General features: G+C 39.5%; 1 protein-coding gene across 1 annotated transcript in view; it reads left to right on the top strand.

Annotated features, from left to right (window-relative positions):
• Window positions 1–728: 728 nt before the first annotated feature.
• The window catches only part of SEC23A (SEC23 homolog A, COPII coat complex component), a 28,405-nt gene continuing 16,612 nt past the window's right edge, over window positions 729–12,521 (top strand). Inside the window, exons 1-10 of the mRNA XM_063160340.1 lie at window positions 729–806; window positions 4,285–4,518; window positions 6,269–6,326; window positions 6,580–6,666; window positions 7,818–8,054; window positions 8,154–8,233; window positions 9,121–9,265; window positions 9,608–9,766; window positions 10,577–10,692; window positions 12,120–12,243. Coding sequence (XP_063016410.1) covers window positions 4,298–4,518; window positions 6,269–6,326; window positions 6,580–6,666; window positions 7,818–8,054; window positions 8,154–8,233; window positions 9,121–9,265; window positions 9,608–9,766; window positions 10,577–10,692; window positions 12,120–12,243 — 1,227 coding nt within the window. The 5' untranslated portion in view covers window positions 729–806; window positions 4,285–4,297. The remainder of the gene's footprint in view (window positions 807–4,284; window positions 4,519–6,268; window positions 6,327–6,579; window positions 6,667–7,817; window positions 8,055–8,153; window positions 8,234–9,120; window positions 9,266–9,607; window positions 9,767–10,576; window positions 10,693–12,119; window positions 12,244–12,521) is intronic.

The raw sequence follows: 12,521 nt of genomic DNA on the forward strand, positions 1-12,521 counted from the left end.
ACAGAGCTTACTGTTCTGGCCTTTCATTACAGGCTTGTTAAAAACAATTCCTGAAACTGAAGAGTCCCTGTAACTTGAGTTTGGGGATAAAAAATTGACCACACTAACAAGATAAAGGATTGTTTCTGGCTAAAACCCTCAGGAATATAATTTCAATATATTTTTTTCCCCCCAGGCACTCAGAAGAAACATGTAAACAATACTCCAGATTAAAAAGTTGCCATAAGTACACACGGTGGAGGATGGGAACAGGCAGGGTGAGCTCAAGGACTGCCGGAAGCCCGGCTGTTTCGATCCCGAGGAATGCCGTGCCGGACAGAGCAGCAGCGGCCAGAGCAGCGCAGCCACCGCCGGGGCCGCAGGCAGCCCCGGTACCGCGGGCACGGGCGCAGCACCGGGGAGCCGAGCGCTGCCGGCGCGGAGAGACGGCGAAATTGCCCCCGGTGGTCGGGGTGCCTTTTTTCCTGAATGGATTTGGGATCGAGGTGCAGACGACCGACCTTCAGAAGAAAGACGACCAGAAAGCGAACACACACACGCGAGCAGGAGCTGTCAAGGCGGCGAAGCCACCGTCAGAGCTACGGGACGGCGCAGGCCGGCCCCGCTGGATGGCCGGGGAGGCCGGCGGGCTGCCCCGGGGGCGGGGGAGCGGCGGAGCTCAGCCCGCCCCCGCTCTCTGCCCCTTGACGTGGCGCGGACTCTCCCATCAGCCATGTTGATGCGTCGGCAGCGCCGGGGCGGCTGCGAGCGGGCGGGCGGCGAGAGCGAGCACAGCGGGAGCGGCGGTGGCGGCGGCCGGGACGCGGGTGAGCGGGCAGGGCAGCGCTGAGGGGGCAGCGGAGGGCGCGGGGAGCCCGAGCCGGCGGAGCTGCGGTGCCTTGGGGGGGAGAGGCGGCAGCCCCTCTCCCCGCGCTGGGAGGCACGGGGGGCACCCCGGGCCGCGGGGCCCCGCACGGCTGCCGGACCGGGAGCGAGCTGGTGGGAGCGCTCCGCGTCCCCTCCGTGGCCGTGGGGGATCTCCGGGTGCCCGAAGCTGCTCTGGGGCCCCCGGCGGCCGGAGGGTCCGGGGCTACCGCCGGGCACTGCTCAGCCCTGCCCGCGGCCTCCGGTGCGGCGGGGAGCGCCTGCCGGGCCGGGGCTGGGCGAGCGGCCCCCAGCAGCGCCCAGCTCGGCCGGGGTGCCGGCGCTCGGTAGGGCCGGCGGGGCACGGCCTCTCCACGGCCGGGGTAAAGGGCGGCACTCCGGCAGCGCCTGCGGTGCCCCTGTCCCGGAGCTCCGCTGTACAAACGCCGCTGTGCCGCTGACGGGGGTGCCTTCCCGTGTAGGTAAAACTACAAGAAATACAGGCCCTGCTGCGTTTGATTATGTGTTGGTTTTTCAATTTAGGTGTGTTATTACATACCGTGGTTGTGTAAAAAGAAGAGTTTTCAGTGAGAGGTCTGGGAGAGCAGATTTGGAGGGTGACTGTGTTTGAGTGGTGAAAATGTCAGCAATTTGCTTTAGACAACTATTTAAACCATTTTGCTCGTGTATTTAAGTTCCTTCTTGGAACTGAAATAGATTTGTATTTGGTATGTAATTTGGGCATAAAAAATTAATTAAGGGTTTATTATTAATCTCTTTTACCAGGTTGTTAGTGCCTAATAAACTGAGAGAATAGGTCTGTTGTAAGACAAGTGTGCAGGAGCTGTACTCACTTAGTGGTCGTTAAATACATGGTACTGTGAGGGATTTCTGTCTATCTATGCAGCACTTCCCTTTGCTTTATGTATTTCTATCTATGCTGGACCTCTTACAGCGCTGTAAAGAAAAATGTTTTGATTTAGTATATGTATGCAGGGATTAGGGGATATTATTTTGGGGTTATTCTGTATCGGGACATGTTTATCTTTGCTATGTAAACATTTAAATATGATGATATTCAACCAGTGACTCTCAGTGCAATTCAGGTGTGGCTTCTTTTGCGACACACAGTTGAGATTCTCATGGTGTACAGTTGTGAGGTACATTCAGCCCTAGCAGTGGGAGGAAGGAAACAAACCAGAAAGGGCTTCTGTTTTTTTCCTGGATATCCTAATCTGCAGCAAAGGTAAAGCAGTGACATCCCAAAGTGGGAACTGTTGCTGTTCAGCTGCTCTGAAAGTCCCTTCTCTGAGGTTTTCTGAGGTGACCAGTGTGTATTTTGTGGCATTTAGGTATCCAAAATTTGGTGTGTAGCCTGTAGGCCAGGAGAGTTTGTTGTTCTTGTATAATGCAATACATCTTCACACCTATCTCAGAAAATGTGTCTGCACAGCTGTAGCAATGGCACTGAATGGAACTTGTCAGACCAAGAGTTCCATATTTGATGAATGATGAAATAGGTAAGCATTGTTGGCTCTTGAAAAGGAAGAAAAGGATAGAAGAAAAGGTGGAGGAGAACTTGATTATTAGCCACTTTTGCCTTCTGAATAGGAAATCCATACTTAATAGAAAATGATAGTATTTAACACTAAATCCAACAAGTCGTTTATGTATCTATGTGCATGTGATTAGTCATTGCACGGTGGTGTTTGTACATTGCCCTTTAAGGAGCAATAACTGGGTGGTAAAAGTAATATCCACGTACAGCCATTTCAAACAGAGCTAGAGCAAAATGTGGAGAAATGCTTTGAAGTCCAGGAGAGAAAGTGTGACATGTTGCAGTGCTTGGAGCTGGATTTTGTGAGTCTATAGCTGCTGCCAGTGAATGGCTGAAATAGCCTTAAGTTGCAATTTTCTCTGTCTTCTCAGGAAATAATTTTTAAATTGAGAGGTTATTTGTGGTTAGAGTGGAGATAGTTGTGTTGTGCAGATTCTTGCATTAATATCCAATTTTTCAACTGTTTTTACAAACATTGATGGATTTTGATTTATTAGGAGAGACATTTCTTAAAATCTATATCCTCTTCAAATGCCAGGCTGTTCTTTCCTCTCTTAGCTGAGTTAATTTCTGTCTGTTTTCTCTGTAGTAATTACAACTTCCAGATATTCTCTCTTTTGCTCAGTTTTGTCCCCCTGCTTTGCAGAAATTTGAATAAAAGCAATGGGGAAAATGCTTTTATGCACAAAGTCCCTCATGCTCCCTGTGTTGTAATTGCCATTAGGAGCAGATTTGCTCCTAATATCAAGATGTGTCCATTAAAATATTGGCAGTTGATTATTTCTTAAGGATATTAACTGTGAAATGCAGCACTTCCCTTTGCTTTATGTATTTTGTAATTCTGTTTTCTTAAAAGTTACAATTAGAATAAAAGTGTAAAGTTAGACTATTATTTAAAATAACTTGAAAAGTTTTTAGCTGTTATAGAAGCTAAAGGTGCAATGCTATTATAATTTTGATAGATAGAAATAGGTTTTGATAAATTGAGAGTTTCTGTGAGTCTCCTTTATGTATGTAAGGTCAGAACTAAGAATGCCAGTGTGCTTGGGAGAATTCCTGATTTAAATTCTAATTCAGGAGGGTTTCAGCATTTATAATAGCGCTTCATTAACTTGTTACAGTATAAATTGAGACTTAGGAGTATTTCGATTTCCTTTTAGGTGGTTCATGTAGGCTTTTACTGTAAATCCTTAATTATTAAGGAGTGTGAGTTTAGATATCCTAGTACCTGGGAAAGCCTGTGCTATATGTTTTATAAAAGGTACTGTGTAGCATGCAGCAGATATTCTGGAACAGTGTGTGTATAGCTGAGGAGTTTGGGATTGGAGGGAGGGAGGCAGGGAGTGCTCCTTGCTGACTTTACCAGATGTTCAGAGGTACCTGTTGAGCTTTCCAGATGTGTCTGTGCTCCCCAGTTCTCCAGCTTCTGAGTAATCAGAGCAGAACATTTTGAAAGCCTTAAGTCAATGGCCAAAATGGTAAATTTGAATTCAAAGAATTGTCGAAAAGTGCTTCTTGGTACATAATATATTGGAATATGGCACTTGTATTTCTTACAAAGTTACTTCCTGGCATTGCTGTAGGAATGTACTCTTGTGGAATGTCATGTTGTCATCCCTTTATGTTTGCATGTAGGCTGCATCATGAGATACCAAAAATATGGTTAGAAACTCTTAAAAAGTTTTATACAGCAGTATTTTCTTTCCCCTTAGAATTCTGCATGTTGCTTTTAGGATTTAAGAAGCTCTACTTTGTTTTATTGACTGTAACTCAGTTACAGTATTTGAATGTGTGATTGTTACTACCTGCATTCAGCATTTAGTACTTAAAAGTCTTTGCATCTCAACATTCTGTTGACAGTTATCTTTTTCTTTTCGTGTTAGAGAGAAGTTGACCATGACAACCTTCCTGGAATTTATCCAGCAGAATGAGGACAGAGATGGAGTTAGATTCAGCTGGAATGTTTGGCCTTCAAGCCGTCTGGAAGCTACAAGGATGGTGGTCCCTGTGGCTGCCCTCTTCACGCCCCTGAAGGAGCGGCCAGACTTGCCTCCCATTCAGTATGAGCCGGTGCTGTGCAGTAGGACCACGTGCCGAGCTGTTCTCAATCCCTTATGGTAAACTTAAAGCATATTGTTGTTCCAGTTCTTTGCTTTAGAATCTTGGGAACAGTGCTAGCTGAACTGTGTGCAAGATCTGGTGCATGGAAGTTCAAGTACTCCTCACATCATTGTACCGTGCAGACTTTCTGCATATAGATTTGCATATGTAACATATTTACTGAAAGCATAGCTTTCATTTAATGAGTCATTTCAATGTACTTAGTATTGATTAGGTATGTTATTTTTCTGCAACTATACATCTTAGTATACTCTTGCATCTTGCCTCTGGAAAATGACTTGGGTAAAATGTTACAATACTGTATCTTTTGAACTGTTGGATCCTGGTATAGTTTAATTTCCAAGTGAAATAAACTATGTTTGTTACTGACATTAGTTCATCTGAGGACCAAAGCAGGTTATCCGTTTTAGTTAATGTCAGAAGTAGGCATGAAAAAGGGGAGAAAGCTGTTTAAGCTGCAGGGTGATGTTGGCATGAGCTCAAATGATTGTGGACCAGTCATGGGTAAGGTTGGGTTGCAAGCAGAGGAGGTGTTTCATATGTCATTCCTGTCATAGAAGTATGGAAAAGAAGCAGAATGATTTCAAGGTTGGAGTTTGATAGGCAAGGGCCCTGATTGATAGAGGTTAGACATGATGTCAGAGAACCTGTAGAATAAATTTAATGTTATGAATGACTTGTCCCTGCTTGGGAGAAAAGACAGCTTCAAAGCAGATGTAAAATTGTGTTTCAGTATTAAATGGCCTCAGCGGCTGGTTATGCTGGGAGTCAGACTTAGTTGAAGTTAACTTTTTCAGAAGCATTATCTTTTATTGAGGGCTGGAAGAAAAACAATGAAAAGACAAAGTTATAGAGTCAGATGCCAATATTACAGTGAACTGTGTACATTTTTCCTGTGTTGTATGTGCTAGTAATGACTGGATTTCTTTTCCCCTGAAAGGGTGGTTAGAGGCTCAGTCTGAGGAGACTTTAGAAGCCTGTGTGGCACTTTGGGCTAGGTAATTTGCAGCCTCTATAAAGACAATTAGATAGCAATAGATCTGTGTTTTGTGTAGAGCATGCTGGGACTTACCTGAAGATTCAATGATATTTTAAAAATGTTTTTGCTCTTGTAGGCAGGAGAAAATGTAATAGCAAAAAGTGTACATTGAGAACTACTAAGGTGATTTTCCCTTGAGATGTGATTAGGACTTTAAAACATCTATCTGTGGTGTGAAGATAAAATTTGCATTTTTTTATCTTTCTGAATACTAATAAAAATGTAGACAAAAGAAGTAGACTCATCATTTGAAAGCAACGTTGTTTTTGTTTCAGAGATAGCTGTCATGTTGGAACCTGCTTTTTTTAGGGCATAATGTATATTCAGGCTAGTCCCACACTCTGACAGCTATTAGATAGAGGCAGAAAAAGATGAAAAATTCAAAGGTAGGGAGAGTTTAGAAGATATGTGAAAACCATGGACAAAGGCTCTAATATAGGTGCTGAGTCTGTATTTTTAAATTTCTTATTTGCATTTTTTCCTGAAGACCATTCTTTCTCCCTAAACACGATACTTTGCCTGATGCATCTGTGTAAGGCCCCACTTAACTTTCTGTTTGTAATGTGGGTATTTAGGAGAAAGTATATTTGAAAGAACCTTTTTAAAAGTCAATGTGTTTTTCAAGTTTTAAAGACATGTATTCTAGGGCCAGTGGAGGAAAATGAGTTGTTCATGCTATATAAACTTTCCCTGTTGTATTTTTATAGCCAAGTGGATTATCGAGCGAAACTCTGGGCTTGCAACTTTTGTTACCAGAGAAACCAGGTAAGAAAAATAAAAAATGCAATATATAGAAAATTTTTTTATGAGGTGAAATGAAAACCTTGATTTTTCAAATTACAGTTGCAAACTGAAATTGACAGCAAGAGCAGGAGTGTGCAATTTTATCTTCAGACATTGCATTGAGATTTTTTCCATAATAGCAATAGTGAATATCTGTTGAAAAATGTTTGGTTTTTTTCCTTTGTAGAAATTACAACCTTTTATTTACATTTAATTTCTGTGTTTTTATTTGCAGTTTCCTCCTACTTACGCTGGCATATCTGAAATGAATCAGCCAGCTGAACTTTTGCCTCAATTCTCCAGCATTGAATATGTAGTACAGGTAAAACCATTAAATAGAATATTGAACATCCAGCACCTTGCAATATACAAAAAGAATAATTTTCCATTTTGCTTCTTCACTCTATTTTAGTGACTGTATTTATGTGCTTATTGAACACTGATGCCATCAGTTGGAAAAGACTTTATAAGAGCCCTAGGGTGGCTTATAAGATTGGTTTCAAAAGAAAAAGAGAGTTCTTCTCTAAAGTTGATACTTCTATTAGGTCTGTTTCTTTACAATGAATTTAATTTGTGTCAGGAGGCTGCTTACCTCTGTTGCTTGCTGAAGTCATTTCAATTCAGATTTTACTGTTCATTACCTCTCATTAACCATTTGAATTTAAGTTTGTATTTGAATGATGAGTAGTTAATTCTAGTGCTGTCTGGTTTAGAGACAACAGCTAATACATACTCAATTCAGGTGTTTGAATTTTAAAATTGATCCTTTTTCAGGATAGAGGTTACTTGAATAGAACTAAAAAATGGGCCTAAACCTCTAAATTGCAAACATTTGTGATTTCAAATTTTCAACCTCTAAATTAATTTTTGAGGATTAAAATTTGTAAGATCTCAGTGAAGCAAATCATAATCTGAATCCTCACTGAAGTGTGACAAATTTTAATGAAAGGAAGGGTGAATACTGAGCAGAATCTGTAGTTTTTGCTGACTGCTGTAATGCAAAGTAAATTGAATGTTTGCTCATACTACAGCAAAATTATTTTAGATAGAATAGAAAGTACTGATGATCTCTAGAATAAAATCAGGTGGTGAAATGCCACGGACTGTCATCAGGCTAGAATCTTTTATAGTTGTGAATAGTTTTATGACTGTTATGTTTACTTGGAGCAGTAAAAGGTCATTGTATTTTAAAAGATGTATATAATTGGCTCATGCTTCAAAATTACTTGATATCCTGAAATGATTTTTTCTTTTCTTCTGTTGTAAGCATTTCCTTTTTGTACAGAATTCACTTTGGTGGGGGTTTTGTTCTGGATCCTGATTACCAATTGAGAGTTAAGTTAGATGAAACATTGACATTACTAGTATGACTAAAATTACAACATTTGTAAGATTTGCCTTACTTGTTCATTTTTGATCCTTTAAATATTGCAAGACTTGTTTTTCATATGGTTCTAATTTTGTTTCTCAAAGCGTGGTCCTCAGATGCCATTGATATTTCTTTATGTTGTGGATACATGCATGGAAGATGAAGACTTGCAAGCTCTGAAGGAATCCATGCAAATGTCCCTGAGTCTCCTGCCACCCACAGCATTAGTAGGTCTCATTACCTTTGGCCGAATGGTGCAAGTTCATGAGCTTGGCTGTGAAGGAATTTCCAAAAGTTATGTCTTCAGAGGAACAAAGGACCTCTCTGCAAAACAGCTTCAGGTAATGAACAGAAGCAAGCAAAAAGAAATCATTAAGGTGCTAATGGTGAAATAGTCCACAAACAAATTTTGTAATAAAATCTTATTTATTTGGTGACAGGAAATGCTGGGGCTTACAAAAGTAGCTGTTGCACAAGTCGGTCGGGGTCCTCAGGTGCAGCAGCCACCACCTTCTAACAGGTAATCTACTTTAAACATCTTAAAACACATACCTTGACCCCACTGACATACTGGAAAACGTAGGTTTTATGATCAATAAAACAATAAACTGACAGCCAAACTTCTTGGTCAGGCACAAATTTACTAGTAGACTGTTCTTTCCTACAGTTTGTACTGGGAAGTATTGACTCAATGGGTAATAGTAATATATTATCTGGGTGATTTTTGGAAGTGCTCTGAGAGGCACGTTATAGATACATAAATAATAATAATGATTCTTCTGTTGACTGGTGTGCTGGAAAGTGTTAATAGATGCTTTAGTGCCCCTTATGCAGATAGCCAGTTGTGCCTTCCTTTTTTCTCCCTCTTCTATTCTTCTTCCCTCCCATTTGGTCTCTCATTTGGAAATTGCAGGCTGGTGTTTGATTTTCCTTTGTATTTCACTGTGGCAGAAGAACTTTATGAAAGACAGTTTTGCTGTCTCTGCCCTCTAAAAATTAGCTGCATATGTAAACTACTTGCAGCAGCATGAAAGAGATCTTACGGTGTTAATTTTTCTTCTGAACTTTAATTGTTGCTGAAGCAGGGAAACATGTTTCTTTTTGGAATTCATTGGTCATCGTCTGTTCTGTTCTTTTGACTAGTTAAGATTCTTTCTGGATAATGGTGGTATCTGTAAGTCTGCAAGTTTCAGTTTTGCAAACTCTTTGCTCAACTTCTTAAACTGAGTGTGTATGTAGTAATTCCAAACTGCTTTATTTTGATGAAGCTGAGACACTGATCTGAATTCAGACCAGAATCTAGAATTAGACATCGCAAATATATGTCTAATATATTGCTAGTGAGCAATTGATAAAATTTTTATTTAATAACTTAAATCTAAACTACTTCCATGTACTTGTTTCCAGATTTTTGCAACCAGTGCAGAAGATTGACATGAATCTTACTGATCTTTTGGGTGAGCTGCAGCGGGATCCTTGGCCTGTTCCACAAGGAAAGCGGCCCCTGCGTTCCTCTGGAGTGGCCTTGTCTATAGCTGTTGGGCTCCTGGAGGTAAAAGCTTTAGCTGCAGCTAGGCTAAACTACAGCTAGATAATTTTCTTGCAGAAAAGCTTCCACAATCAATATGTAAAAACATTTCTAATTGATGTGTATGAGTTTTGTAGGATGATTCTGGTGAATCTCATCCTTTACATGCTTATAATTTCATAGACATTTACATATTTTTAATAAGGCAAAAATGAGACTTTGAATTACTGGCAGATTTAACTTCTGGGAGGGAAAAATGCTGTTATTGTTACAATCTTATCAGTGTGATAAATATCCACGTATCTAATTCTTTTGTTCAGTTTGTAGCAGAACCCAAAGGTTTTCTTTGTCTTTTATTTCCTGCAGTGCACTTTCCCTAATACTGGTGCACGCATAATGATGTTCATTGGAGGACCAGCGACGCAGGGACCTGGCATGGTTGTAGGGGATGAATTGAAGTTACCTATAAGATCATGGCATGACATCGAGAAAGACAATGCAAAATATGTTAAAAAGGGTACTAAGGTAAGAGATGGTCATGGGATCTCATACATATTCCTATAAAGTAAACATTTAAATTGGTGGGCACTGCAAAATGCTATTAGTAATAGCAAGTGTATAAAGAGGTGGAAATTGTATGGTTTTGTTCACTGGGCTCTGAACAGTGGTATGTCTCAAGAATTTCTTCAGAAATATTAGGATATTGAGTTAGGACTTGTTTAGCTCACATTAAAGTTCTTTGGAATGTTTCTCTGGTTTAATTAAAAAAATTATGTGACCAAATGGTGTATCTAGTGTTGTAAGGCTGGTGCTTCTAAGACAGGTACTCAAAACTGTCTCTTGAAGTTACCTATAAGAGTTGGGGAAGGATTAGGCTGTAGAGTTTAGTCATATCTAAGTTAATTTAAAATGTACATTTGGGTTGGTGAACTGCATCCAAAACTTGTTGAAGTCATCTTGACTGATTATAATGGGAGCTTAAACAATTAGCTCAGTTGCAGGCATCTCTCATTGTAGACACTTGAGATTAGAATAGTAAATTCAGTTCTGTGCTGGATCTAGCACTAAACACAGTGTTTAAAGGAAGATGATCAAATTTTCTAGTTTAAATAGCAACCATTTTTGTCTTTAGTGGTAGTCAAGCTCTCAGCTGATCAGGAAAAAAACCCAAAGTATTGAAAATTCCAGTCTTACTAACTTTAGGAAAAATATGCTTTTATGTGAATAGAATCTGATAATGTTTTAGAAAAATTTTGGGACTTTAGGATTTAATGTGAAGATGAGGAGAGTTCACATTGTAAATTGCTATGAACTGTATTTTCATCTTGTATTTAGCATTTTGAAGCCCTGGCTAATCGAGCTGCAACAAATGGTCATGTTATTGACATCTATGCATGTGCATTGGATCAGACTGGTCTACTGGAGATGAAGTGTTGTCCCAACTACACTGGGTATGTGTCTGTTTGGTTTTTTTGGTAGGATATAAAGATGCAGTTTAAAATTGTTGAACAGGAAGCGCTTGCAAACAATTCTGCTATTTAAAAAAGTGTAAACAGACAAACTCTGTTGGCTACGTTTGTACTGGAATTTTAGAATATCTTGGGCTCTGGCAGATTTTTCGCCACAATTTTTGGTTTAATCAGAAGCAGGTTTGCTGTTTTCTTTTAATGTGATCTTTTTGAGGCTTGAATAATATGGATATCTTTTAAACAAACATTTTATCAGATACACGTGTTTAAAACATATCTGTGTTTCTGTTTTTCTGTGTGTATCTGTGTAAGTGGAAGGTTCCGGTAAAGATAAGGACGTGTCCTTATTTTTCTTATTCTTCGGGGTGGTATAAAACCTTCTATTATTCTTTCTGTCTTACTTATGCCATTCTTTTATATATTGTATATATATAATCTATATATGTATTGTATATATAGATTCAGCTAGTGGTTTAGATGGCTGTCAGGTACAGCTCCTGAGTTTCAGGCCAGCTTGGCCATGCTAATCACTCCTTCTCTTTGGAGCTGTGTGTATAGCCTTAGCTTGGGAGCTTTCACTGTTCAGGATATTTATGTTTAAATTTGATTTTACCTGCATATTTGACTCCTGTTCCTTTTCTGCATCAAACAAACTCGAGTTGTGTTTTTGTTTATACTGTTTTGCTCTTTCTGTCTGCTCTTCTGACTCACCCTATTTTTGTAGCCTTAATCTGTAGTTTGTTTATTTCTCCTACAACTCTTCTATTTTGGTTTTGGCAACATCCCACATACAGGAGGAATTTCTGATTCTATCTATGTCTGTTTTCTTCTATTTTTTAGTATCCACCTGGAAACTTCTTTTGAGTGTAATGTTTGACCTATTGACGTATTTTACTAAAATGTTTTAATTAACATTTTTTGATGACTGAAAATATCTCCCATTAATATTTCCTAATGGCAGAGTATATTTCATGACAAGTGGTAACTGTTGCAGTTACATCCACAGAATGTGGCGAAGCATAAAAATCACTCATGCTTCTTGAGCATAGTTTTAACCCTGAAGTAATGAATGAACTACACAAAATGCTATAGTATGGAATAATAACTATCAGGAGTAAAGACTTGGTATGTCAGGATCTTGAGGCATCCTTAGTTTTGAAAGTCCACTGCAGTGTTTTTCCAGTGAAAGATTTTGTTACATATTATAATGACCTTAAGATGCATAGGGCAAGGAGCTCACTTCAAACTTTCATCTTTAACATTGTAGCAAAATACTAATTTAACATCAGCCTATTTTAAGAAGGTAAAAATGTCTCACAGTGAATTGTCTTTAGTTTCTTTAATAAAAATGAACTATGTAAATAATCTAATTTAACTCATGGGTTTTGTTTGTTTGTTATGTTGTCTAGAGGCTACATGGTAATGGGAGACTCTTTCAATACATCATTATTCAAACAAACTTTTCAGAGAGTGTTCACTAAAGACATGCAAGGACAATTTAAGATGGGATTTGGTGGCACATTAGAAATAAAGGTAAGCATACCAAAATGCAGTCTGTTAGTGAAAAAATGCAATAGGATGGCTACAAACTGGAATCTGCCTTTTTAAGGAATTTTTAGAAGCATGCTAAACAGATCTATTAAGTGTGGGCTGTACATAGCTGTCCATAGTCCTAGCTATATTTTTGTAGTTCTGGGATTCTGTTAATGTGAGTTAGGTATAATGGTAGTTCTTCTCACCTTGCATTCAATGTGAATGTATAGATTTTGATATCAGTGGTTTCTTGGTTTTAGGTAAGTCAGTTTCTCTGT

Source organism: Melospiza melodia, chromosome 6 (assembly GCF_035770615.1).
Source record: "Melospiza melodia melodia isolate bMelMel2 chromosome 6, bMelMel2.pri, whole genome shotgun sequence".
Lineage (NCBI taxonomy): Eukaryota > Metazoa > Chordata > Aves > Passeriformes > Passerellidae > Melospiza > Melospiza melodia.